Source organism: Mus musculus, chromosome 14 (genome assembly GCF_000001635.26).
Source record: "Mus musculus strain C57BL/6J chromosome 14, GRCm38.p6 C57BL/6J".
Taxonomy (NCBI): Eukaryota; Metazoa; Chordata; class Mammalia; order Rodentia; family Muridae; genus Mus; species Mus musculus.
In genome coordinates this window covers 121,444,115-121,466,441 of record NC_000080.6, presented here as the reverse complement: position 1 = coordinate 121,466,441, position 22,327 = coordinate 121,444,115, and the positions used below count along the sequence as shown (strand labels likewise).

Below are 22,327 nucleotides of genomic sequence, written 5' to 3'. Positions count from 1 at the left end.
AATACCAGGAGACTAGGCAGCACTTCTGAGCTCTCGGCATGGATAAATTCTCGTAGATAAATTATTTTAAGGGCGTGCCTCATGAGTGGGTGGACAGGAACAACTGTAAGGTAGCTAATTTTGCCTCTAGACCCTAAGAATCTCCCGTGTGCATGCGTGAGCTAGGATAAACTATTCCATGATTTGGTTAAAGACAGATGGCTTTTTGTTCCAGGTTTGTCAACACCCTTAACGAGATGGTCACCATCAAAATGAGTGGGAAAGTATATGAAAATGTCACCAGTCACAACGCCAGCGGCTACCAGTTCTTCCCTTCTGGCGAGTGAGTACCTTTACTGGGCAACTTGCTCCCAAATCCAAGCCCATCTCATCTTTTTCTTAAGAAAAAAAATGGAGATTTTAACACCAAGAACCATAACCCCTGTTCTTCTTCTTCTTCTTTTTTTAATAGAAAGCAGTACACAATAAACACCACGGCGGTGGCACCAACCTGTCTAACTGATTTTAAATCTTCCAACCTTGACTTTGGCAGCGCGTATACCTACGTGATCCGAAGGGCGGTTAGTAGCTCACCCCACCCCAGCCTGTTCAACCTCCCTGAATCCTCAGTCATGCAAGGCGAGCTCATGGTTAGCTAGAGGAATTAGGATCTGTAGATGGTCTTAGAACTAACCCAACTCACCGCTAATTCTTTTTTTTTTTTAAGATTTTATTTATTTATTATACATAAGTACACTGTAGCTGCCTTCAGATCTCATTATGGTTGTGAGCCACCATGTGGTTGCTGGGATTTGAACTCAGGACCTCCGGAAGAGCAGTCAGTGCTCTTAACCGCTGAGCCATCTCACCAGCCCCCACCGCTAATTCTTTGTTTTAGTGTATGTGTGTGTTTGTGCATGTGCGTGCGTGTGTGTGTGTGTGTGTGTGCGTGTGTGCGTGTGTGCGTGTGTGCGTGTGTGCGTGTGTGCGTGTGTGCGTGTGTGCGTGTGTGTGTGTGTGTGTGTGTAGCGGGGTGGGATTCAGAGAACAACCTATAGGAGATTGCTCTCTCTTTCCACTGTGTGAGTCTCAGGGATCAAACTCAGGTTGTCAGACTTGGTGGCAAGCGCCTTTCTCTGCTGAGCCATCTCACCGGATCTCTCAGCAGGCTTAGTTCCTGTTGGCCAGCATTTGATGCCTCCCTCTGGGTCGTGTGACTTCAGGACTGAGTGACGACCAGGGTTTTAGCTGGCAAGCTCCCAGCACCAAGCAGTTACGTTTAAAATGGGCAGCGACTACGTAGATCACCTGTTTAGCCTTAGAAGGTCAGCTCAGTGTGTCCATATGAACGGTTGTTATTCTAAAGTGTATCTCTGCGTCTCTCTCGACGGCCTGCTGGGTGCTTTGATGGTCCAGAGTGATGGCTGCCTGGAAGTGAAGGAATTTGAAGACATCCCACCCAACACTGTGAACATGGCTCTGCAGATCCCACAGTACTTCCTTCTCACCTGCGGCGAGGTGGTCTTCTCTGTCACAGGACTGGAGTTCTCTTATTCCCAGGTTTCTAGTTTCTTGTTCCTTCCTCCCTGATGGCCATGATTTGAATCTGGGATATGTGTATGCTTAGAGGTCCTTTTGTTTTGTTCATTCTATAAGACAGGATCTTAGTACGTAGCCCATGCAGGCCTCCAACTCACCATCTTCCTGTCTCAGCACTAGAATAGTAGGCATGCACCACCACTTATGGCTTGTTTATGTTTTTTTTCTTCTTCTTCTAAGCATCATGGATACTTTCTCCTGCTGTGATAAGAAACCAAGGCCAAAAGCAGCTGATACAAATAAAAGTTTACTCTGGCTTATGGTTCTGACCAGAGTCCATCATGGCAGTGAGATAAGCAATAGGCAGGTGTGGTGGCCAGAGCAGAGGCTGGGAGTGCACATCCTGGACCACAGGCACAAAGCAGAGAGAGTGAGCTGGGAGTGGCTCAAGGTTTTAAACTCTAAGAGCCCACCTCCAGGGACATGCTTCCTCCAGCAAGGCTAAGTGTACCAATGCAGGCCGGGCGTGGTGGAGCACACCTTTAATCCCAGCACTTGGGAGGCAGAGGCAGGAGAATTTCTGAGTTTGAGGCCAGCCTGGTCTACAGAGTGAGTTCCAGGACAGCCAGGGCTACACAGAGAAACCCTGTCTCAAAAAACCAAAAAAAAAAAAAAAAAAAAAAGTGTACACCAATGCCCAATCTTACCTAGAACATTTCTCATTCAAATAACCACAGGTATCTTCCACAGATCAAGGACTATGAGATTAATAAGGTCTCTACTCAGTGGGAATATAGCATATATATATATATATATATATATATATATATATAAAATATATGTATACACACACACACACATATATATATATTACACTGTCAATCTTGTATATCTATATAGATAGTATAGATAGTAGCTATCTATATATAGATGTATAGTATCTATATAGATATAAATAGATAGCAGATATCTATATACCTACTACCTCTATAGATAAAGATATATAGATATATAGAATCACACTAGACTAGGTACAAGACTAGAGTCTAAAGGTTCAGCACACCAAGGTCTGCTGCCAGGGTCATAGCTGCAGAGTCTGTATTTTATAATATCCCAAAGGCAGTATCTAGGCCTCTAAGTACTTGACTGTGTTCCAGTTATATGTAAGGTCCAGTAGGCATCTCTCTTTGACTCCCAGTGACATCATTCAATCAGATCTACTGCTAAGAACAAGTGTAACACCCTATTTTTAAGGCTAGAGATACAGCTCAGTTGACAGTACTGGTTTAGCTTGCACCAGGCCATGGGTTCAATCCCCAGCACTGTATGAACCAGGTGTGGTGATGAACTCCTGTGACCCCTGCACTGGGGAGGTCAAGGCAGGAAAACCAGTTCAAGGTCATCCTTGGCTACATAGTGAATCTGAGGTCAGCTGGGACATGTAACACCCTACTTCAGAAAAAAAACATTTTGGTTTGGTTTTTGGTTTTGTTTTTGCTTGTAAGTTTATTAGGTTAATTAGACAAATTTTATTGGTACTCCAACTAGAGCTTTAATGTCTAAAATGTTTGAAGAAAGAAAGAAAGAAAGAGAGAGAGAGAGAGAGAGAGAGAGAGAGAGAGAGAGAGAGAGAGAGAGAGAAAGAAAGAAAGAAAGAAAGAAAGAAAGAAAGAAAGAAAGAAAGAAAGAAAGGAAGGAAGGAAGCAAGCTAAAACCATTGCATCCTGGCCATGTTCTTTTTCAGCATCTGTAGTAGTTAGCACAGGCTGGTTATCTCCTTCTGTGAGGACCACACTGTCTGACAAAGGCAGTGCTGTGTTGGGCAGGGAAGAACTTGAGGAAGGAATATGGGGGTCACAGCAGGGATGCTACAGAGGAGCACACACAGTAGTCTTCCTTTGGGGAGAGCATGCCTCTGCCAAGAAACTTGTGAGGCAAAATCCATGCACGGGTAGATCTGCCTGTGTTACTAAGGTAACACTGTAAGTATGTGGAGAGAGGGGGGCCTCTGCCTCAGGAATGCTCCCTGTCTCATCAAGAGCGTTCCGTCCTCCGTATATCAACCATCAGAGAGAGAGACCTCTGCTCTCTATGGACTTATCCGCATATTTAAACTGAGAGCAGGGCCAAGCTAAGGAGCTGAGGGTGTCCTCAAGTATCTTTGTGCCTCAACCTCCCAAGTGCTGGCCTATGGGAGTGCAATTCCTGACTAAACCCAACCAAAGCTGACCTCTAACCTGCACTTCAGGGGTGCTCAGCAAAGTGAGCTGGTGGGTGGGTGGGTGGGTGGCATTCTCCTGGCTTGAAGTGGGAATCCAGGTTGTAATGCATTCTGCATTGCTTCCACAGGCTCCGTCTAACATGAAGTCCGTGCTTCAGGCAGGCTGGCTTCTAACTGTGGCGGTCGGCAATATCATTGTGCTCATCGTGGCAGGGGCGGGGCACTTCCCCAAACAGGTACGGATATATCTTTTTCCTTCTGTAGGTTTGTTTGTTTGTTTGTTTGTTTGTTTGAGACAGGATCTTTTTTTTTTTTTAGATTTATTTATTTCATGTATATGAGCACACCGTCCATGACAGATGGTTGTGAGCTACTAGGTGGTTGCTGGGAACTGAACTCAGGCCCTCTAGAAGAGCAGTCAGTGCTCTTAACCACTGAGCCATCTCTCCAGTCCTTGAGACAGTTTCTTATGTAGCCCATGTTGCCCTCAAACTTGCTGTGTAGACGATGACTGGGAACTTCTAGTTTTCTTGGTTATTAATGATCATCACCATGACCCTCCCTAGCTATCTATCAATATGTGTCCATTTGAGTCACTGGCTAAATAACATTACCAGACCAGTCTGCTAGCGTTATCACCAGCAGCACCAGGCAGACTCTCTGCAGGTTTCTGTTACTTGGAAACTGACACCGGGTTTGCCATATTGAGTTAAATAAAGTCCATATACTCTAATGGGTTCCACTAGAAAAAATCTTCCATCAGTTCTGTGAATTCAGATTAAGAGCCCTACACTAGTCATATGAGCTAGGGGTATAACTCCATGGAGAGTACTCGCCTGACATACACAAGGCTCTGGGTTCTAGCCCAACACTGAAAGTAGAAAGGAGGAAGGAAGGAAGGAAGGAAGGAAGGAGGGAGGAAGGAAGGAAGGGAGGGAGGGAGGGAGGGAGAGAGGAAGGGAAGGGGAGAGAGAGAGAGAGAGAGAGAGAGAGAGAGAGAGAGAGAGAAAGGAAAGCCAGATTCCTTGTACAGAAACTCCACAATAAGTTAAAGATGTTCTTGAGATTTTTATAACTTTCCATTTAAAATAAAATAAAGCACAGGCTTGTGTGATGCTCAGAGCTTTTGTTCAGCCTTGTTGCACACAAGGTCTGCCTGGTGGCTTCCTGTCACTAGAGCAGTAACACTGTTTTCTGTTTCAGTGATGTTTCAGGAATGGCCATGGGGCTTCATGCTCTTGAGCTCAGACATTGTCAAAAAAATATGTGCATATAACTGTGTGTGTGTGTGTGTATGTATGCATGTACACATATAAGTTATAGATAGATAGACAGATAGACAGACAGATAGATAGATAGATAGATAGATAGATAGATAGATAGATAGACAGACAGACAGATAGATAGGAGGGGCTGCTGTATATATATGCACCATGCACCTGCAGGTGCCCATGGAAGCCAGAAAAGCATTGGGTCCCCGGAGCTGGAGTTGTAGGGTTTGTAGGTGTGTCAGGACTACAACCAAGGACTTCTGGAAGATGCTCAGACCTGTGGAGCAATCCCTCCCACCCGTGTTCAGCACACCCATCTTTCCTGCCTGTGTTCAGCACACTCTTTGCCTTGCGAGGCCAACACTTGTTCCTTGCTGGCTCCCCATCTTTCTGGCACCAGCCTGAATTTCAGAAAGTTCCTCTCATCCTCCCAAAAGTCTTGTTTCCACATCCCATGTTAGCAGGAAAGTGTTAGCTGCTTCTTGAGCATTTGAGAAAATCTAGCCAATGTCTCTGTTGGGGGCCTACATCTCCTAGTTCCACTTCAAAGTATCTTCCACCTAGAAGTAGCAAGAAGATATGCATGAGACATCATGTTAACTATGTTAACCATGACCTGTGTTTGTTTGTTTTCTTGCTCCACCTCTGATTCCTTCAGTGGGCTGAGTACATTCTGTTTGCCTCATTGCTTCTGGTTGTCTGCGTGATATTCGCCATCATGGCTCGATTCTACACCTACATCAACCCAGCAGAGATTGAAGCACAGTTTGATGAGGATGAGAAGAAAAAGGGCATAGGAAAGGAAAACCCGTATTCTTCATTGGAACCAGTCTCACAGACAAATATGTGAAGGGCAGAAGGCAAGTGGAGAAAGATCCAAGTACAACATGAGCCCTGACCTCTGTCCAAGGGACAGGACACTCCACCACAGAGCCCTGATGGAGAAGACCTCAGAAGTGTGAGCCAGAATAATAACAAAGCAGTTTTCTAACCAACAGCTGTGAACCTGAAACTCTAGGGGAGCCTTTTTTATTTAAAAAAATTTTTTTTTTAATTTTTTAAATTTTTTTTATTTTTTATTTTTTTTGCTTGTTTGTTTGTTTCGAGACAGGGTTTCTCTGTGTAGCCCTGGTTGTCCTGGAACTCACTCTGTAGACCAGACTGGCCTCAAACTCAGAAATCCACCTGCCCCTGCCCCTGCCCCTGCCCCTGCCCCTGCCCCTGCCTCTGCCTCTGCCTCCCAAGTGCTGGGATTTAGAGGCATGCACCACCATGCCCAGCTATAATTTTTTTTTTTTAAGACAGGGATTCTCTGTATAAGCCTGACTGCCCTGGAACTTGCTCTATAGACCAGGCTGGCCTTGAACTCACAGAGATCTGCCTGCCTCTTCCTCCTAAGTACTGGGATTTCAGGCATGCACCACAACTGCCCAGCTAAAATATTATTTATAATATGCACTTTCTGGTTTGTTTTTGTTTTTCTTTTAAACTGGGCTGTATCTTACATTTCTGCCACAGAAATGAACTTAGCTCAGATTAACTTAATTTTGAAAAGGCAATAGTATTGTTTTTTCTAACAGTTTTATGAAAACAATATTGAATTTACAGAGGGCTTTTTTAATAGTGTGTAATGAGTATCAACTGATTCAAGCTAATTGCTTTACCTTGGGGTTTTTTTGTTTGTTTGTTTGTTTGTTTGTTTGTTTGTTTTTCTAGTCTCCTTTGCCTTACCTCTTTTTAAATTATGTGTAATTCAAAAGACTAGTCATGAGTTGTGAAGTTTCACTGGTCTGAAATAAATTCTAGTTCTTAAGAATATGTGTTTGTGTGTCTTTGGGTATGGTAAGAAACTTTCCTATGCTGTCTGGTTATATTACTGAAACATGCTCATTGGTTACATTATTGATACATGCTCATTGGTTATATTATTGATACATGCTCATTAAGATATTTGAGAAACCAGCAAAGCATTAACAAAAGCAATAACCACAAAGGGTAAAGTCAGGGACACAAAACATCAGTTTATTTCTTCTTGGTCCTGTTTTTTCTGGGGGCGGGGTGGGTATCTTTTAGTACTGACATCTTTCTGTGTGCACATACTTTTACATCCCATTGTGGTTTTCTTGGATTGATGACTATTTGTCTACTTTATCCTTCTAAAGTACTATGAACTAATTCATCCGACAGACATTTGGCACTTTTTTGTTTTGTTTTGTTTTGTTGCTTGTTTTGTTTCAAGACGGGATCTCAGCCTATAGCCCTAACTGTCTGAGTTCACTGTGTAGATCAGGCTGGCCTCCACCTCACAACCACCCACCGGCCTCTGCCTCCCTTTACAGCTGTGTGCACTGTGCTCAGATTACTTGTTTATTTTAAACTTTTTTTTCTCTCATTCTTCTCTCAAATATTACATCCTGACCACAGTTTCCCCTCCCTCCCTCCCTCCACTCCTCCAGTTCCTCCCCTCCCCTCCCCTTTCCCCCAGATCCACCTTTTTTCTTAGAGAGAGAGAGAGAGAGAGAGAGCAGCAAGCAGGCTTCCCAGGGATATCCGCTGAACATGGCCTAACAAGTTACAATAACACTAGGCACACACCCTTGTATCAAGGACAAGACAGCCCAATAGAAGAAAAAGGGTCCCAAGTACAGGCAAAAGAGTCAGAGACACCCCCACTCCCACTGTTCAGAGTCCCACAAGGACACCAAGCTACACAACCATAAGGTATATGCAGAGGACATAGCACTGACCCATGCAGGCTCTGTGATGGTCACTTCAGTCTCTTTGAGCCCCTATGAGCCCTGCTTAGTTGAGTCTGTGGGCCATTCTTGTGGTGCCCTTAATCTCCTCTACTGTGGGGTTATCCTGGCTCTGCCTAGTCACTTTTTGTTTTGTGTGTGTGTTTGCCATGTTTGTATGAGTACCCTCAGAGGCCAAGTGAGGATGTCAGATGCCCCAGAGCTGGAGTTACAGACAATTATAACCCACCGACTAACATAGGTACTAGGAACCGAATTCGGATCCTCTAAACGAGCCGACACTCCTTGTACCTGCTGAGCCATCTCTCTCGCCCAGTTTATTTGGAGAGAGGGTCTCATGTATCCCAGGCTGGCTTTAAGTTTACTATATAGCTGAAGCTCTTGATCATCTGATCCTCTGGATTATGGATATGTGCCACTATGGCCAGACTTCTTTGGTTCTGGGAATTGAACTCAGGGCTTTGTGTGTTGTGACAAGCACTCTACTGATTGGTTTTCATCGTGGAATGGAGCTATCATTAAATAATCCCAGATGTCAGGCCCACGATAGTCGTGTCTGGTGTTCCCATACAAACAGGAGTTATTAGACTTCACACGGCTCTGAAGATAGACGCTGGCTCTGGATGAGAACAGTCTGTGCTTGACCTGGAAGCGGCTTTGTGCACCCAGCCCATCGTTGCACATAAAAACCGCACAGACCCAAAATCTGAGGGAGAACTAATGAGATTATTACACTTAGCTCAGCAACTTTCCAGCCCTGTAGGGCGGTCCTCAGAGCCCCTTAAGTCAGATCCACGAGCTCTTTTCTCCACATGCTTTTCATTTCTCTCCACAAACTCTGACCCAATCAACCCTGGACTCCTCACCGTGGAGCACAGCACACTCTTCATTCCCAGGTCAAAGGGAAGACCCTGTCCAGCCTTCACCCCAGCCCTGCCTCCCTTTCACACCTCTCCCTGTAAGAGTTTCGTGGATACCTCTCCCGGACACAGTGGGGTTCCATTGTGTCTCTGAGCTCCCAACGTGCCAGAAAATTCCCAGACTTCCATTTCCCACTTTTAAAAATGCTTGAGTAAATGTTCAAGTTTGACTGCTGCTGGCTATTTTAACCATAGGCAGTATGCATTTTGCAAAACAATTATATACTCTTACCTTTTTGTTACAACAAAGGCTGAACATAGACTGAACACAGGGCATGTGCAGACAGCAGGCTTAGCAGTCTTCTGGTGCAGTCCAACAGCCGTCCTATAGTGTGGGTTAGGATTATTCCACTCACAGAAGACAAAGAAAATGCAAGTGGCCTACCCAACGCCGTCCCCACAGCCTGGCTCTCCATGGAGCAGAGAATGCTAGCCTCACATCTGCCACCTCTCAACACCATACTCAATCTATTGTAAGGAGGGCACCAATCATAATCTTTATGATAATGGTGAGTCAGCCTTCAAGACCTTCACTTCTGACATAAGAAAACTGAGAAAGAGGACGGGAGAGAGGCTTTGCCATTCAGATCATTTGCTGTTCTTGCAAGGACCCAGGTTTGATTCCCAGAACCCACAGGTAGATCACAAGCATCTAAACTCCAGTTCCAAGGAATCTGACGCCCCCTTCTGGCCTCTGAAAATTGGTGCACATACACACATGCAGGGGCAAAACACAAAAATAAATAAATAAATCTAAAAAAAAAAAAACCTTTGTGGTGAGTCTTTCCCCAGGATGCTGCATCTACTGATTACCACAACGTGCCTGATACCGCGAGATTATAGCATCTCCTGTCACGTGACACAGCCAATCCAACGGCTGAGGCCATGTGAAAGGAATAAGGCAGTGTGGCTACTGGGAGCCTGCTAGACCAGTGTTTCCAGCACCCTGAGAAGGACACCTACAGCTGTCTCGTGTGGGGATGAGAGACTGGAACCCTGACTCAAAGGGCAAACCAAGGAAACAGAGCTACCTTTACCATCTCAGAGGGAGGCCTGGGCCCCCGTGAGGCAGTGCTACCAGAAGACACTTTAACTTCCTCCCCTGGAGCCTGATTGGAGACACCGCCATTGCCAAGAGAGGTCATGGAGAGACACTCTGACCTCAGAGGGCAGCAGCTGGGACAGAGGCCAGTGAGGCCATGGGAGAGCAGTCAGTGACAGGGCCGGAGAACTGTGAGACCCCAGGACAGACTACAGGACAGCAGGAAGCCTGGTTTATTTAGTTTTTAAATTGTGGTAAAATACACAAGAAATAAAACTAAACATTTTAAGGGCACAGAATCCTGGCACAAGTCACACCAACACTATTATCCAACCATCTCCTCCATGAGTCTCCTCAAGACCTTTCCCAGCAGAACTGAAACCCGTGTTCACTGAACACCCGCCCCGACTCCCCTCTTCCGGGCAGTAAGAAACAAAACGGCGATTCCTTCTCACTTCTACTTCCGCTCACCTGCACCCTGGGACTGGGACCTTTAGCAGGCTTTCTAGAGTAGCCTGGGTGTTCGGGCTCAGCAGTGATGAAAGGCAGCTGCTAACGGGGAGACCTAGACCTCTAGCGTCCCAGCTTATCAGCAAGGCCACTGACTGCTGCAAGCAGGAACGAGGCTCTCTGGCGTCCTGCAGGTACTGGCAATTTCAGAGCGCTATGAGTTTTCATTTGATTTATTGTCTGTTTTGGTCTAACGAGACTTCTTGACTCAGTCGCTCTGCTTAAAGGCCCAAATGGAACAGTAGCTGAATGTGGTGGGCGGCCTTTCTGGTTCCCTGCAAAACAAAGAGTCAGTCCCACACTTCCTAGGGCTGAGTAGCCTGAGAGCAAGAAAGGGGTCGCTAAATCTGGCAAAAGCAGACCTGTGTGCTGGGGAACCAGCCCATCCGTAGCCCTGAGCCAAGGGTTCTTACTCCTTGTTCCCAAAACTTAGGTTGCCTTCTGGTCTCCAGGCTCACAGAAAGGCTCCGAACCTGGGCTGACATACTACACAGTGACCAGCAGAGGGCGCCAACAGTCTCTTCCCCAAATTGTACCTGTGAGCAGAAAGTAACTTCCTTTGTTGTTTTGCTTTGTTTTTGTTGTTGTTTTGGTTTGGTTTTCGTGGGGGTGTTTGTTTGTTTGTTTAAGTCGGGGGGGGGGTCTCACTATATAGACTTGGCTGGCCTGGACTTCACTAAATACACCAGTCTGCTTTCTGAGGTTAAAAGTGTGAGCTACCACACCTGACAGAAGTCACTCCCAATTTGAGCAGCCGCTGCTATTCAGCCTCAAGTTTAGCTCCAATATGACTGGCCAAAACTTTGATAAGACCACTGACATTCAGTGGCTCAAACTTCAGTAAGCTACCAAAAGTTTTACCTGGGTTGTTTTACAGTTTATAAACCTAGAGAGAATTTATGGTAGGTCCCATTTGACTTCTAAAAACCACAACCCACAGGTATTCGATAATTATTCACAAAGAATCCCAGCGAGCATCCAGGAGAAAGTGCAGTGTGAGCCAGTCACAGAGTGAGCAATGTCCGTGTGTCTGGGAGTCCATTGTCCTCAAAGGGCTCGCAAAAAAGAGGAAACAAAGCAATAAGTGGGTGCCCTGGGTAAGAAAGGCAAGTGGGCATCAGCGTTTGGAGGCCATCGACCTCCGAGGAAAGCTGGGACCCCATGACACAGAGCACGGGGAAGCTTACCCCAGGGAGGTCCTGGAGGCACCCCAAGTAAGGTAGAGAATTCTGACCAAAGTGCGACCAATTGAGGATCAGCTGTCTGTGGATTTGAAGCACGGGGGAGACTGTGGAGGCGCTGTAGGCTATGGGAAACACACACACACAGGACAAGGCTGGGCAGTTACCCTCTGTAGGTAAACACTGCAAATCTGACCCACCATCCCTTGTCAGCTCTGTGCACCTGCAGACATTGCCATCGCATGTGAAACAGAGCATGGGACCCCTCAGAGCAGTTGTGAGGTGGCCAGTTGAGCTCATTCTTTGTAAAAGTATTTTTTAGTCCCCTGATGTGATTGTTATCTCAGGGGCTTACTACTTCTGTCTGCTAACCGAAGCCTAGTTAGTCCTGGAAGCTTCTAGCCTCTGTACAAGCTAATCTAGGCCTAGATGTTCTCAGCCTCTGAATAAACTCACTCTTTCTAGTCCTTCCTGAACTCTGGCTGGCTGGTTCAACTCAGCTGTCCTGGCTCCAACTCTTCTCCAAGCTGACTGATTCAATCTGGCTCCTCTCAGTTTCTGACTGAATTGCTCTGCTTGGCCTCATCCTAACTCTGGCAATCTGTTCTAAGCTTCTGGCTCCTTCTCACTCTCTGACTCCTTCTGTCTTCACCTGTGTCTAGCTTGTTCTCTCTCTACAACCAGTCTCTGTAAAAGTCTCCCAGGAAAACTGCCTCTGAGTTCCATGAACTGACTGAACGTAGCTGACTAGAACTCAGACATATGCATGCCTTTGTCTCCTCTGAGTGCTGGGATTAAAGGCATGTGACTAAGACCTGGACCTAAGTTTTTCTTTACCTGAAACTTGCTCTGGACAGGCTGGTCTTGAACTTAGAGATCTGCTTGCCTCTGTCTTCTGGGATTAAAGGCATGTCTGTATTCCAGCCAAATCACATAGACCTAGCAGGTCTTTGTATGTGATCTCTTATCAGAGCAGCCACATTCTAAACTAAAATTCCTCTACAATTCTTGGTTCTGTTGGTTCAACCATTGTGTATAGGTCACCTATCCTGAGCCAACTGAGCCTAGACACTCAGCGTACATCTAAGATCCAAACCATTGTGGTAGTGTAGACAATAGTCCAGTCAACAAGGAAGCCATGGGCAAGATATTGCAGAAGGTGCCAAGGATTTAAAACAAGGCACACACCTAAAGATGTGGCTCAGTTGGTAGAGTGTGTGCCTGTCAATGCCAGTACAAACACATGAATTCTGTATAAATAGCAGAATGCTACTGGTTGGTAGAAAGGAAGCTGAGATTAATTATCTTCAGAGGATCTTGTCAGGATAGTTAGCCATCCAGGTCAATACCGCAGACCTGAAGGGACATATCCTGCAGTTCCAAAGGGCAAGGGGAATTCCTTGTTTTATGTTTCCAGAAGGAGTGGTGGTTAAAACTCCATACCATGTGACCTAGCCTGTGTGCAGGAGTCACTAGGCCCAGAGACCCTGAAAGTAAAGTTGTAATTCAATCTTGTCTTGGGACTGAGCCTGGGGCAGGGGGTGGGGAGGACTGGGTTTGCAGCTGTAAGTGGGAGGGAATGTTCAAGGCCACAGCAGAAGCTTATCAACGTTGTGGAGATGGAAAGGCTGCTGTGGGTGTGGATGGTTTGTGTGGGGAGAGAGAAAGCAGCAATTAGAGGTATTGTGACCTGACAAGTTGGATCACCCTTCACAGAAAACCCTGGCATGATGGTACTTGCCTGTGATCCCAGCACATGGGGTGGAGACAGGAGGTCAAGGCTTCACGTTATCCTCAGCCACATAGAGAGTGAGACCAGCTGCCCACGTGGAAGGACAACTCAGGAAAGGACAGCAGAAAGCATGTTAGCCTCCCTCAAGAGATGAGGAAAGCCATTGTAAGGACCATCCTCTGAGCCAAAGTGCTGCCATCTTCAGTTCATCTGGGCCTGTGCACCAAAGATCAATAGCTTGTTGACTATTGATGGTCCTTCCTGGAAGGAGGGCATGGTGAGGGTCATGAGACCTGCACCTGAGTATCCAGCCACTCCTCCCAACCAGTTATATGCCATTCTGTTTGCACGTGGCCTCCAGGTCTTAGGGAAAGGCTGGAAGGCATAGATGGGGAAGGACTCAAGGAGGGAACTCCATCCACACAGTGATGGGCGAGGCATCTGGCATGCCAGGTGCCAATCTCCCCATGTGGCTCTTTTAAAGTCACCTGTATCCATTGCTCTGTAAGAAACCCCAACAAACTCTTTGGTTCCTCAGCATGAACCTCGGTGCCACCACTTCTTGGTTTGTCATTGGGAAGTGGAAGAAGGTGGTGGGTGGTTGCTTCTCCCCAAGGAAAGGCCTTTTAACAACGGAAGCAATCACCATCATAGCTGGAGGCAGAGCAGCAGGACACAGGGGACATCTGTTGGAATGCCAAGAGGACATGTTTAGGGCCTTTGAGAAGTTGCAGGAGACCATCGCACACAGTCGAGAGCAAGGGCAGGGGTTGGGGTGGGGGCAGAAGCGACTGTGTGTTCAGTCACGGGTTTATGGGTCATGGCAAAGACATAGGCTTCTCCTTGAAAAGTCCCACACTCTGGCCAGTGCCGAGGTGGGGTCCCTCCGGCTAAAGAAGCAGCAGAAAGAGATCAAGCATTGACTCAAGATCCCCTCATGACCTACAGAAGAGCTGCTCAGTCCAGGAAGGTGGCATTAGGACTTTCAGAGTGGCCCATACTAAGGCTCTGAGTGCTTTGTTTCATCTAGCACTCAAAGGAAGTGGGCCAGCATCTCCTGACTGCCCCTGAGGAGACCAAGGCACATGGCAGTTAAGCAATGTGTGGGAGCAATGTTTGCTCCTACAGGAAGGTGTTCTATCTCCTCTCCTCTTCCCTTTCTTCTCCTCCCTCTCACCCCTCCTCCTCTCTCCTTTTCTTCTCTCTCCACCTTAATTATTCAGGTATTTGCTTAACAAGTTACTTCAGAAAGCACTAGAGGACACCTCCAGTTCCCTTTGTACCTTTAGGTCCTGGGAACAGAAGAACTTACTAAACCTTCAGCTAGAAGGAGTCATGTCTATGAGACTCTGCATTCTTCTTCCAGGAGCAGCATAGAAGAGTGGTCAGTTTATGCTGTAGAAGCCATGGTTTCAACTTGAGGTCCTCTTGCCTCTTATGAGTTGTCTCTTCTCCACCACGGCCAACTGCACACCTGAACTGTGAGCCCTTACTTTCTAAAGTCGTGTCTTCTCAGGCCAGGCCATGAGGAAAGTGCATAATACAGAGAGCAAGTGACTGCATACAGTTCTGAGGCTCAGTTTTCTGTCCAGAAATATGGGTTACCTGGACGTATTGCCCTTGGTGATATGTTTCATGCTCGTGTATCCAGGACCGAGGGGTTCCCAGGACGGAAGGGAGCTGGTTGCTTTAATGAAATGAAACCAGACATAGAAAGTGCATTGGTCTTGCACATAGTAGGTACTCTATACAAGCAGGTTATTGTTTTACTTCTTTGCCAACAAATACTGTTTTACTTCTTTGCCAACAAATACTTAGCAAACATTTACTTTATACTAACTGTAGTTTAGTGCCAAGCGGATGCACCACCCTTGCCTGCTTTGATAGCTTTAAAGGCATTTGATGAGCACCCCGCCCAACCCCTTGGGGTTTGACCAACCATGGCCCAGTGAAGCAACCCTCAAGTGTTTATCTGGGAGTGCCCCATCTTTGCCACAAGGTGGCAGAAGAGTACACTTGTGGGTTACAAAATAACAAAAGTTTTAGGTAAACATTGGCCCTGTCTCCTCCGGAATTGTTCATGCTTAAACATAAGAAGCCTTGTTAGATACCGGAATTGATCATCCTAAATGTTTCCATCTTGAGAAGGGCGGAGGTGGTCTGTTAGGTCGGGGATTCCAGTAGGTTTGCTGTTCCTCAGGACGGCACCCAGAGGCGCCCGATAGTAATGGGCTTTACTGAATTGGGGGATACTGAGGAAGGAGACTGTCGACTAGAAGGCGTCTCCCGCGTGGTGGGTTCTGCATCATTTCACTAATGTCTGACGCACTCGTTTTTCATTCAGCCCATGGCACATTGCTGTTTTCCATGCGTTGAGGTTGCCCGACAGATTAGCAAATCTGAAACAGTGGTGGTTGCTGATAAGTGCTAACAGAAGCAAGCTTAACAAGAGGTTAGAGAACAGCGAGGGTCCACTATGATTATAAATATTATACATGTTCTACCAAGAGAGTTCTGTTTTCAATATGTTGGTTTTTCCAGAATCTTCTACAAGATGCCAATCTGGGAGCCTTTTATAAAGAGTTCTGGAGGAGTCCTGTAGAAATGATCTTGGAGTTTCCTTGATTTTTTTTTTTTTTTTTTTTTTTTTTTTTAAGTTTAAATCCTGTTTTTGCCTTTTTTCCCCCTTGGATCTTTCAAGTCTAAAAACATGTTAGATTCCTCTTCCATTTGATTGGCACTTGGCTGGGTACAGAAATCCCGTTGAAGGAGGTTCTCTCTTGGGTATTTAGGGAGTGTTCTTCCTTGTCTTTCTACTTTTGATGATGCTATTAAAATCCCATGCCAGGCTCAGTATTTAATATTTTATATGGTATTTTAGTTACTCACCATTACAACAGAATACATGACAAAGAAGACATGTGGTATGGGAGGAAAGGTTCGTTTGTCCACCATGACAGGGAAGGCACAACAGCAACACCTGAGGTAGCTGCTCACACTGTATCCACATTCAGGAAGCAGTGAGAGGCAGCTCTTTCACGTTTGATCAGTGTGGGACTCATGCCCAAGGGATGGCACCCTGAATACTCGGCTTGGTTCTTTCCCCCCCTCAGTTAAACATTTCTGGAAACACCCTCCTGGACACACCCAGAGATATGTTAGCAGTGAAGATAAATCATTGTATATGGGAACCCTTTTCCCTAGATAAGCTTGTCCCTTGGATATATTACAGGATGTTTATTCAACACGCTTGAGATTCTAATAATAATGTTTTATTTTAATTAGAAACAGGGTCAGGAGATGGTACATCCCAGAACTTAGGAGGCACAGGAGGTGGATCTCTGAGTTTGAGGCCAGCCTGGACTCTGTAGAGTGAGTTTGAGGACAGCCAAGGGTACACAGAGAAATCCTGTCTCAAAAAAAGGAAAGGAGGAAGGGAGAAGGGGAGAGAGAGGGAGAGAGAGAGAGAGAGAAGACAGACAGAAAGAGTGTGTTTTTAATTTGAGGACTTTTTAAAAGAATCAATTTGGAATATTTGTGTATATAAAATGAGATTTCTTGGGGTGGGAATTCCTTTATGTTTCCTATACAACTTATGCACACAATCTGAAAGTAATTTTAAATTTTTGGGTTTTTGTTTGTTTGTTGTTTATTTGTTTTTTGGGGTGGTTTTTTTTTTTTTTTTTTTTTTTTTGGTTTTTGGTTTTTGGTTTTTTGAGACAGGGTTTCTCTGTATAGCCCTGGCTGTCCTGGAACTCACTTTGTTAACCAGGCTGGCCTAGAACTCAGAAAATCCGCCTGCCTCTGCCTCCTGAGTGCTGGGATTAAAGGTGTGCACCACCACGCCCAGCTTCGTAAATAGTCATGTGCAGTCCCTGGAAGTCATTTTAGACAATAATTTTTATATTGTGTATTTTGACTACCATCTGCCCCATAAGGTCAGGTGTAGGATTTCCCACTTGCAGCCTTATACCAGCAGTCAAGAACTTTCAGATAATTAAGCATTATAGATTTGAGGATTTGGGTTAGGGACACTCAACCTGTAATTTGAGAGTTCACTGTGATCTGTCTGGTGTATCATTTTTATCTGTTGTGCGGGATGTTCATGGAGACTTGCAAATTGAGAACACATGTTCTTTGACTATCAGAGATTGTAATGAATGTTTCGTTTAGTCTCCTGCCTTCTGTTTCCCCGCTCGCCACAGAACTCTTAGTTCAGTGTTGGCACTCCCTGGCCAGCCTCAGATACTCTTACCCCGTCCCTTCCTGGTCTCCCTGACCAGCCTCGGAGGCTCTTATCCTGGCAGGAAGAGCAGGGGTAAGGTCATCCCCATCTATATATCTAATTTGAGGCTAGCCTGGTCTATGAAACCTGAGATAGATAAATGAATGGGTAGACAGACAGGCAGACAGACAGACAGGAATGGATATTTTAGGTATTTGAGAGACAGAGGCAAGAAGATCTCAAGTTCAAGGCCAGCCTGGGCTACAAAATGAGTTGCAGACCATTCAGAGTGATATATCAGGATCCTGTCTCGAAAAAAGAAAGAGAGAAAGAAAACACCTACACAATACATTAATCTAAATCATTACTCATTACAATACTATAATGAATATACTATAATGAATATGGCCCAGCTATATTTTATGATCACAGCATCAAATATATGTATATGTAGGTATATGTATATATATATATATATATGTATATATATATGTGTGTGTGTGTGTGTGTGTGTGTGTATAGTCACTGTCTTCAGACACACCAGAAGAGGGCATCAGATCCATTACAGATGGTTGTGAGCCACCATGTGGTTGCTGGGAATTGAACTCAGGACTCTGGAAGAGCAGTCAGTGCTCTCTCTCTCCAGCCCTGATACTAAAATTTTTATATCTTTCTTCCAGTATACATTGTTTCCCCAAGCCGCTTTTAAAAATCTTCTCTGATGTGCTTGTTCCTAGTATTTATCCAGACAGAACATTTCCTCAAATGTCTGAGACTGTTCTTTGCCTGCTTGTGTTTGGGAGCTGAGGCCAAGAGCCCAGTCACCATCTCTAGGTGCCTTCGTTAAGGAGGTGACAGAATAGCATTGCATTGCAGAACCAGAAGGACACCACTGGAGCTGCCGGAGCAAGTGTGCCTTAGGAAGGCTCTCCCCTTGGTGGTGTGGGTCCAGTGTGCTGGCTGTCATCCTGACTCATCTGAGATTAACATGAACCCAAGCTGCTGGGTGCACCTGTGAGGGATTCTTTTCTTGATTGGATCACGTGAGGCAGGAAAACCCACCTTGAATGTGGGCCACACTTTCTAGTAGCAGCCTACATGAAGAACACGGGGGAAGCAAGTGCTTACTCCCCACCTGCTTGCCCTCTCTGTCACTGGTAAATCCATCCCTTCACTGGTATTAGAGCCTACATCCCTAGGATTCTGGTGTATACTGAAGACCAGCTGAGACAGACAGCCTCATCATCCAAACAACTATTGGATTCTTAGACTTTCTGATGAGAGACAGCCATTGTTGGAACAGACAGACCACAGCTCGTAAGCCACTCTAATACATTCCATATTTTTCATTCATTCTATCAGTTGTTTCTCCATAGAACCCTGACTAATGCATGGGATTTGGAGTGGTCACTGACAGAGGTCAGGTGATGTCTTTAGTGAAGGCAACTGGCTAACTCAAGGCATCTGGAAAGGTATCCACCTCTAAGGTCTCCCCTGTCTCCTGTTAGCTGAAGTCAGCAGGAAACCAGAGAACAAGGGGCTCCTTGGTCAGTTCAGGCAAGCTCGCCTCCTGGGACAGAAGCCAGACAGCTGGAGCCGGGAGGGTAGACATAGAGAGGCCACAGGAAGTACAGAGCCACCAGTACCACAGGTTATATGGCATTGCTGCAACCTGCTAAACTGCAACCTGGGAAACTCAGGATGCTCCAGAAAGAGAAGGGGCCTGAAAGAGCCAATCAGCGGGAGGGGTACAGATCCTAGCCAATCAGTGGGAGGGGTACAGGTCCCAGCCAATCAGCGGGAGGGGTACAGTTCCTAGCCAATCAGCACGAGGGGCACAGGTCCTAGCCAGAGAGCTACTGTGTACTGACACATTTTATCCCAGGATAGCAGCTACCGGTTCTCCAGACTGCCAGAGGCTGTAGAACTAAGGAGAGCAACCGTGGTGAGGGCAGTGCTGAGGAGGACGGAGAACCACTGATCTCCCCCATGGAATGCACGGTAGCCTGCGCTATCTCTCCAGCACCTCAGATCACACACTGTCCTGGGACCGCTTCCTTCCAGATAACCCTGTTCTTTAGGTTTCTTATCCTGCTAAGCAGCTGAAGTTAGCTAGCTCTTGGTTTCTGGGTTAAAACAATTCTCTTTTTTTCCCCTTGAAATAATGTTTTATTTTAATTAGAATACAGTAAAAACATCTTTCCTTTCCCTCGCCGGTCCTCTCCCTCCAACCCCTCCTGTGCCCCTCTCTCAGTCCGTGTTCTATGGCTGTCAAGAGATGCGATGGCCGCAGCAAATCTTATAAAGAACATTTAATTGGGGCTGTTTTACAGTTCAGAGGCTCAGTCCATCATCGTCATCGTCGCCATGGCAGGAAGCATGGCACTGTGCAGGCAGACATGGTGCTGGAGAAGGAGCTACATCCAGATCAGCAGATAGCAAGAAAGAGAGACACTGGGCCTGGCTTGAGCATTTACAACCTCAAAGCCCACCCGCAGTGATACACTTTTTCTAACAGGCCACACCACCTAAGCCCTGTTACAAATTGTCTCTCCCTAAAGACCAGGCATTCAAATCTATGAGCATAGGGAGCCTTTTTTTTTTTTTTTTTTTTTTTGAGACAGGGTTTCTCTGTGTAGCCCTGGCTGTCCTGGCACTCACTCTGTACACCAGGCTGACCTCAAACTCAGAAATCCGCCTGCCTCTGCCTCCGAGTGCTGGGATTAAAGGTGTGCGACACCACGCCCGGCAGAGACCCCATTATTATTCAAGTTACTACAGCCCCCTTTACTTCCTTTAAAACCCATGGCCTCTTTTTCATTGATTATTATTGCATATATGTACTTAAATATGTAAATACAACCTGCTGTGTCTGTTTACTGTTGCTTGTACGGAGGTGATGTCAGGGCTGGCCACTTAATATTGGGTAGCCAATTAGGGAACCTATCCCTGGGGAAGGCTGTCTGTCTCTCAGTAGTCACCTGCAGTTCTTTGTAGGTTGGGGCCCCTGGAGATTCCCTCTCCACGTTGGCATGATTATTAGTGTTGTGTTTATTCATGTCTTGTTCAACCATATTGTTGTGACATCGCGACGCTTCCTGACCATCTCTTCCTGGTCATCTCTCAGACTCTGACTCCTACAGTCTTTGTGCCCCTCTTCCTCTATGTTCCCTGGCCTTAGGTCCTGGGGAATCCCGTTTGGACATCCCAGATGTTGTGCCCTGAATCCATGGGAAACCCAGACTAACCCAAGAATTGCGAAGTCCACTGCAACGTGCAAAAGAGTCTTTTATAATTTCAAGTTCAAACTCGGTTTACCCACCTAGCACTCACTGGGTGAACGCTGACAAGCGACCCTGAGTCCAGAAATCATTGGGTTTATATACAGTATAGGAACAGTGTGAATATTCACAGAAAGGGGGAGTAGAGGGTGGAATAATACTGAAGCGGGAGGGGGGGCTAAATGGGTGTCTGTTCAAGGACTAATTTTATGGCCAGTCGTAACTGTCTGTGACCTGACCTCTGTTTACCTTTTACTTTTTCCATGGTTTCCCTTGCGTTTGTTTTTTCTCTAAGGTCTCAAGGACAGGCACCTGGAGTTTTGCTGCTTCTCAGCAGGAGTGTTGAACGCCATTCTAACGCTAGGGGGCGGGGCGGAGGGGAGCCCCAGGGCTGCTCCAGAAGGGCACAGCACAGCACAGAAACCAGCTGTCTGCATATTGTGCTTGCTGAGGGCTGGAGGGAGGATGGGAGCCTCTGGCGGGGAACAGGAAGGCAAACTGTCTATACAACCCTGAAGTCTCTCTAGTATCTGTAATTCAGGGGTTACAACAGTACAGGAGTGATGTCCATGTCCATCGGGGCTGGATGCCCCACAATTGCTTTCTGACCAGTTGTGGCTTTCTGTAATGACCTCCGTCTGCTGCAAAGGGAGACTTCTTTGATGAGGGTTGAGGGCTGTGAGTATAAAGACTCATAGAATACAGTTAACCATAATACTCTCCCCTCAGAACAATCTTCCTGTTGTTTTGAGACAGGGTCTCAAAATGTGTATCCCTGGCTGTCCTGGAACTTCCTCTGTAGACCAGACTGGTCTCAAACTCACAGAGACCCACCTGCTTCTGCTTCCTGAACGCTGGGATCGAAATTCATGCCCAGCCCAGCCCAGCTGCTTAGAATAATCTTAAGGAACCACAGTAGAAGCTGTTTTCTTTCGATGGTTGAACTGAGAGAAGAGCTGGATAGAGATTGAAAACCATGGCTTCTCTCTCTGTGAGGCCCATGGGGACCAGGCAGGGCCCTTGCTCTTGTCTCTAGTTGCCCTGCCAAGTGGCTCCTCTTTAACTGCAGCTCTCCTTCTGTGATGTGGATGTACACTTTGAAAACAAATGAACCTGTGGATGGAGGCACACACCTGCAATCCCAGCATTTGGGAGGCTGAGGTGAGAGGGTTGCTGGGAGTCCCAGGCTAGCCTAAACTACAGAGAAAGACAAGGAAAGAAGGAAGGAAGGAAGGAAGGAAGGAAGGGAGGGAGGGAGGGAGGGAGGGAGGGAGGAAGGGAGGAAGGAAGGAAGGGAGGGAGGGAAGGAGGGAGGAAGGGAAGAAGGAAGGGAAGGAGGAAGAGAGGAAAGGAAGGAGGGATGGAGGGAGGGAAAGAGGAAGGAACAGATGAGTAAGTAGAAACACTCTAGTGAGATGGCTCAGTAGGTGAAGGTGCTTGCCATTGAACTTGATAACCTGAATCTCACCCCCAGTACCCATTATGGTGGAGAGAACTAAGAGAAACAGTTCTCTGTCTCTCTGTCTGTCTGTCTGTCTGTCTGTCTCTCTCTCTCTCTCTCTCTCTCTCTCTCTCACACACACACACACACGCATATACACATGCACTCACACATATATATACACACATAGACACATAGAGAAACACATAATATATTCATACACAGTGAC

At 46.2% G+C, this 22,327-nt stretch overlaps 1 protein-coding gene and 1 long non-coding RNA gene across 4 annotated transcripts in view; both read left to right on the top strand.

Annotated features, from left to right (window-relative positions):
- Slc15a1 (solute carrier family 15 (oligopeptide transporter), member 1) overlaps nt 1-6,821 on the top strand; it is a 45,634-nt gene extending 38,813 nt beyond the window's left edge. Inside the window, exons 19-23 of the mRNA NM_053079.2 lie at nt 215-322; nt 452-560; nt 1,396-1,539; nt 3,868-3,975; nt 5,669-6,821. Of these exons, the coding sequence (NP_444309.2) occupies nt 215-322; nt 452-560; nt 1,396-1,539; nt 3,868-3,975; nt 5,669-5,860 (661 nt within the window). The 3' untranslated portion in view covers nt 5,861-6,821. The remainder of the gene's footprint in view (nt 1-214; nt 323-451; nt 561-1,395; nt 1,540-3,867; nt 3,976-5,668) is intronic.
- A 2,729-nt stretch (nt 6,822-9,550) lies between these two features.
- Gm33299 lies at nt 9,551-21,785 on the top strand. Of its 3 annotated transcripts, none has more exons than XR_383790.2 (3): nt 9,551-10,372; nt 10,672-10,776; nt 21,727-21,785. It is a non-coding gene; the product is annotated as a predicted gene, 33299 (long non-coding RNA). The 3 variants fall into 3 exon arrangements; XR_383789.2 differs by lacking the exon at nt 21,727-21,785 and adding an exon at nt 14,518-14,757; XR_383788.2 differs by lacking the exon at nt 21,727-21,785 and adding an exon at nt 14,518-14,757 and having other exon boundaries at nt 10,672-10,787.
- The last annotated feature ends 542 nt before the right edge of the window (nt 21,786-22,327 follow it).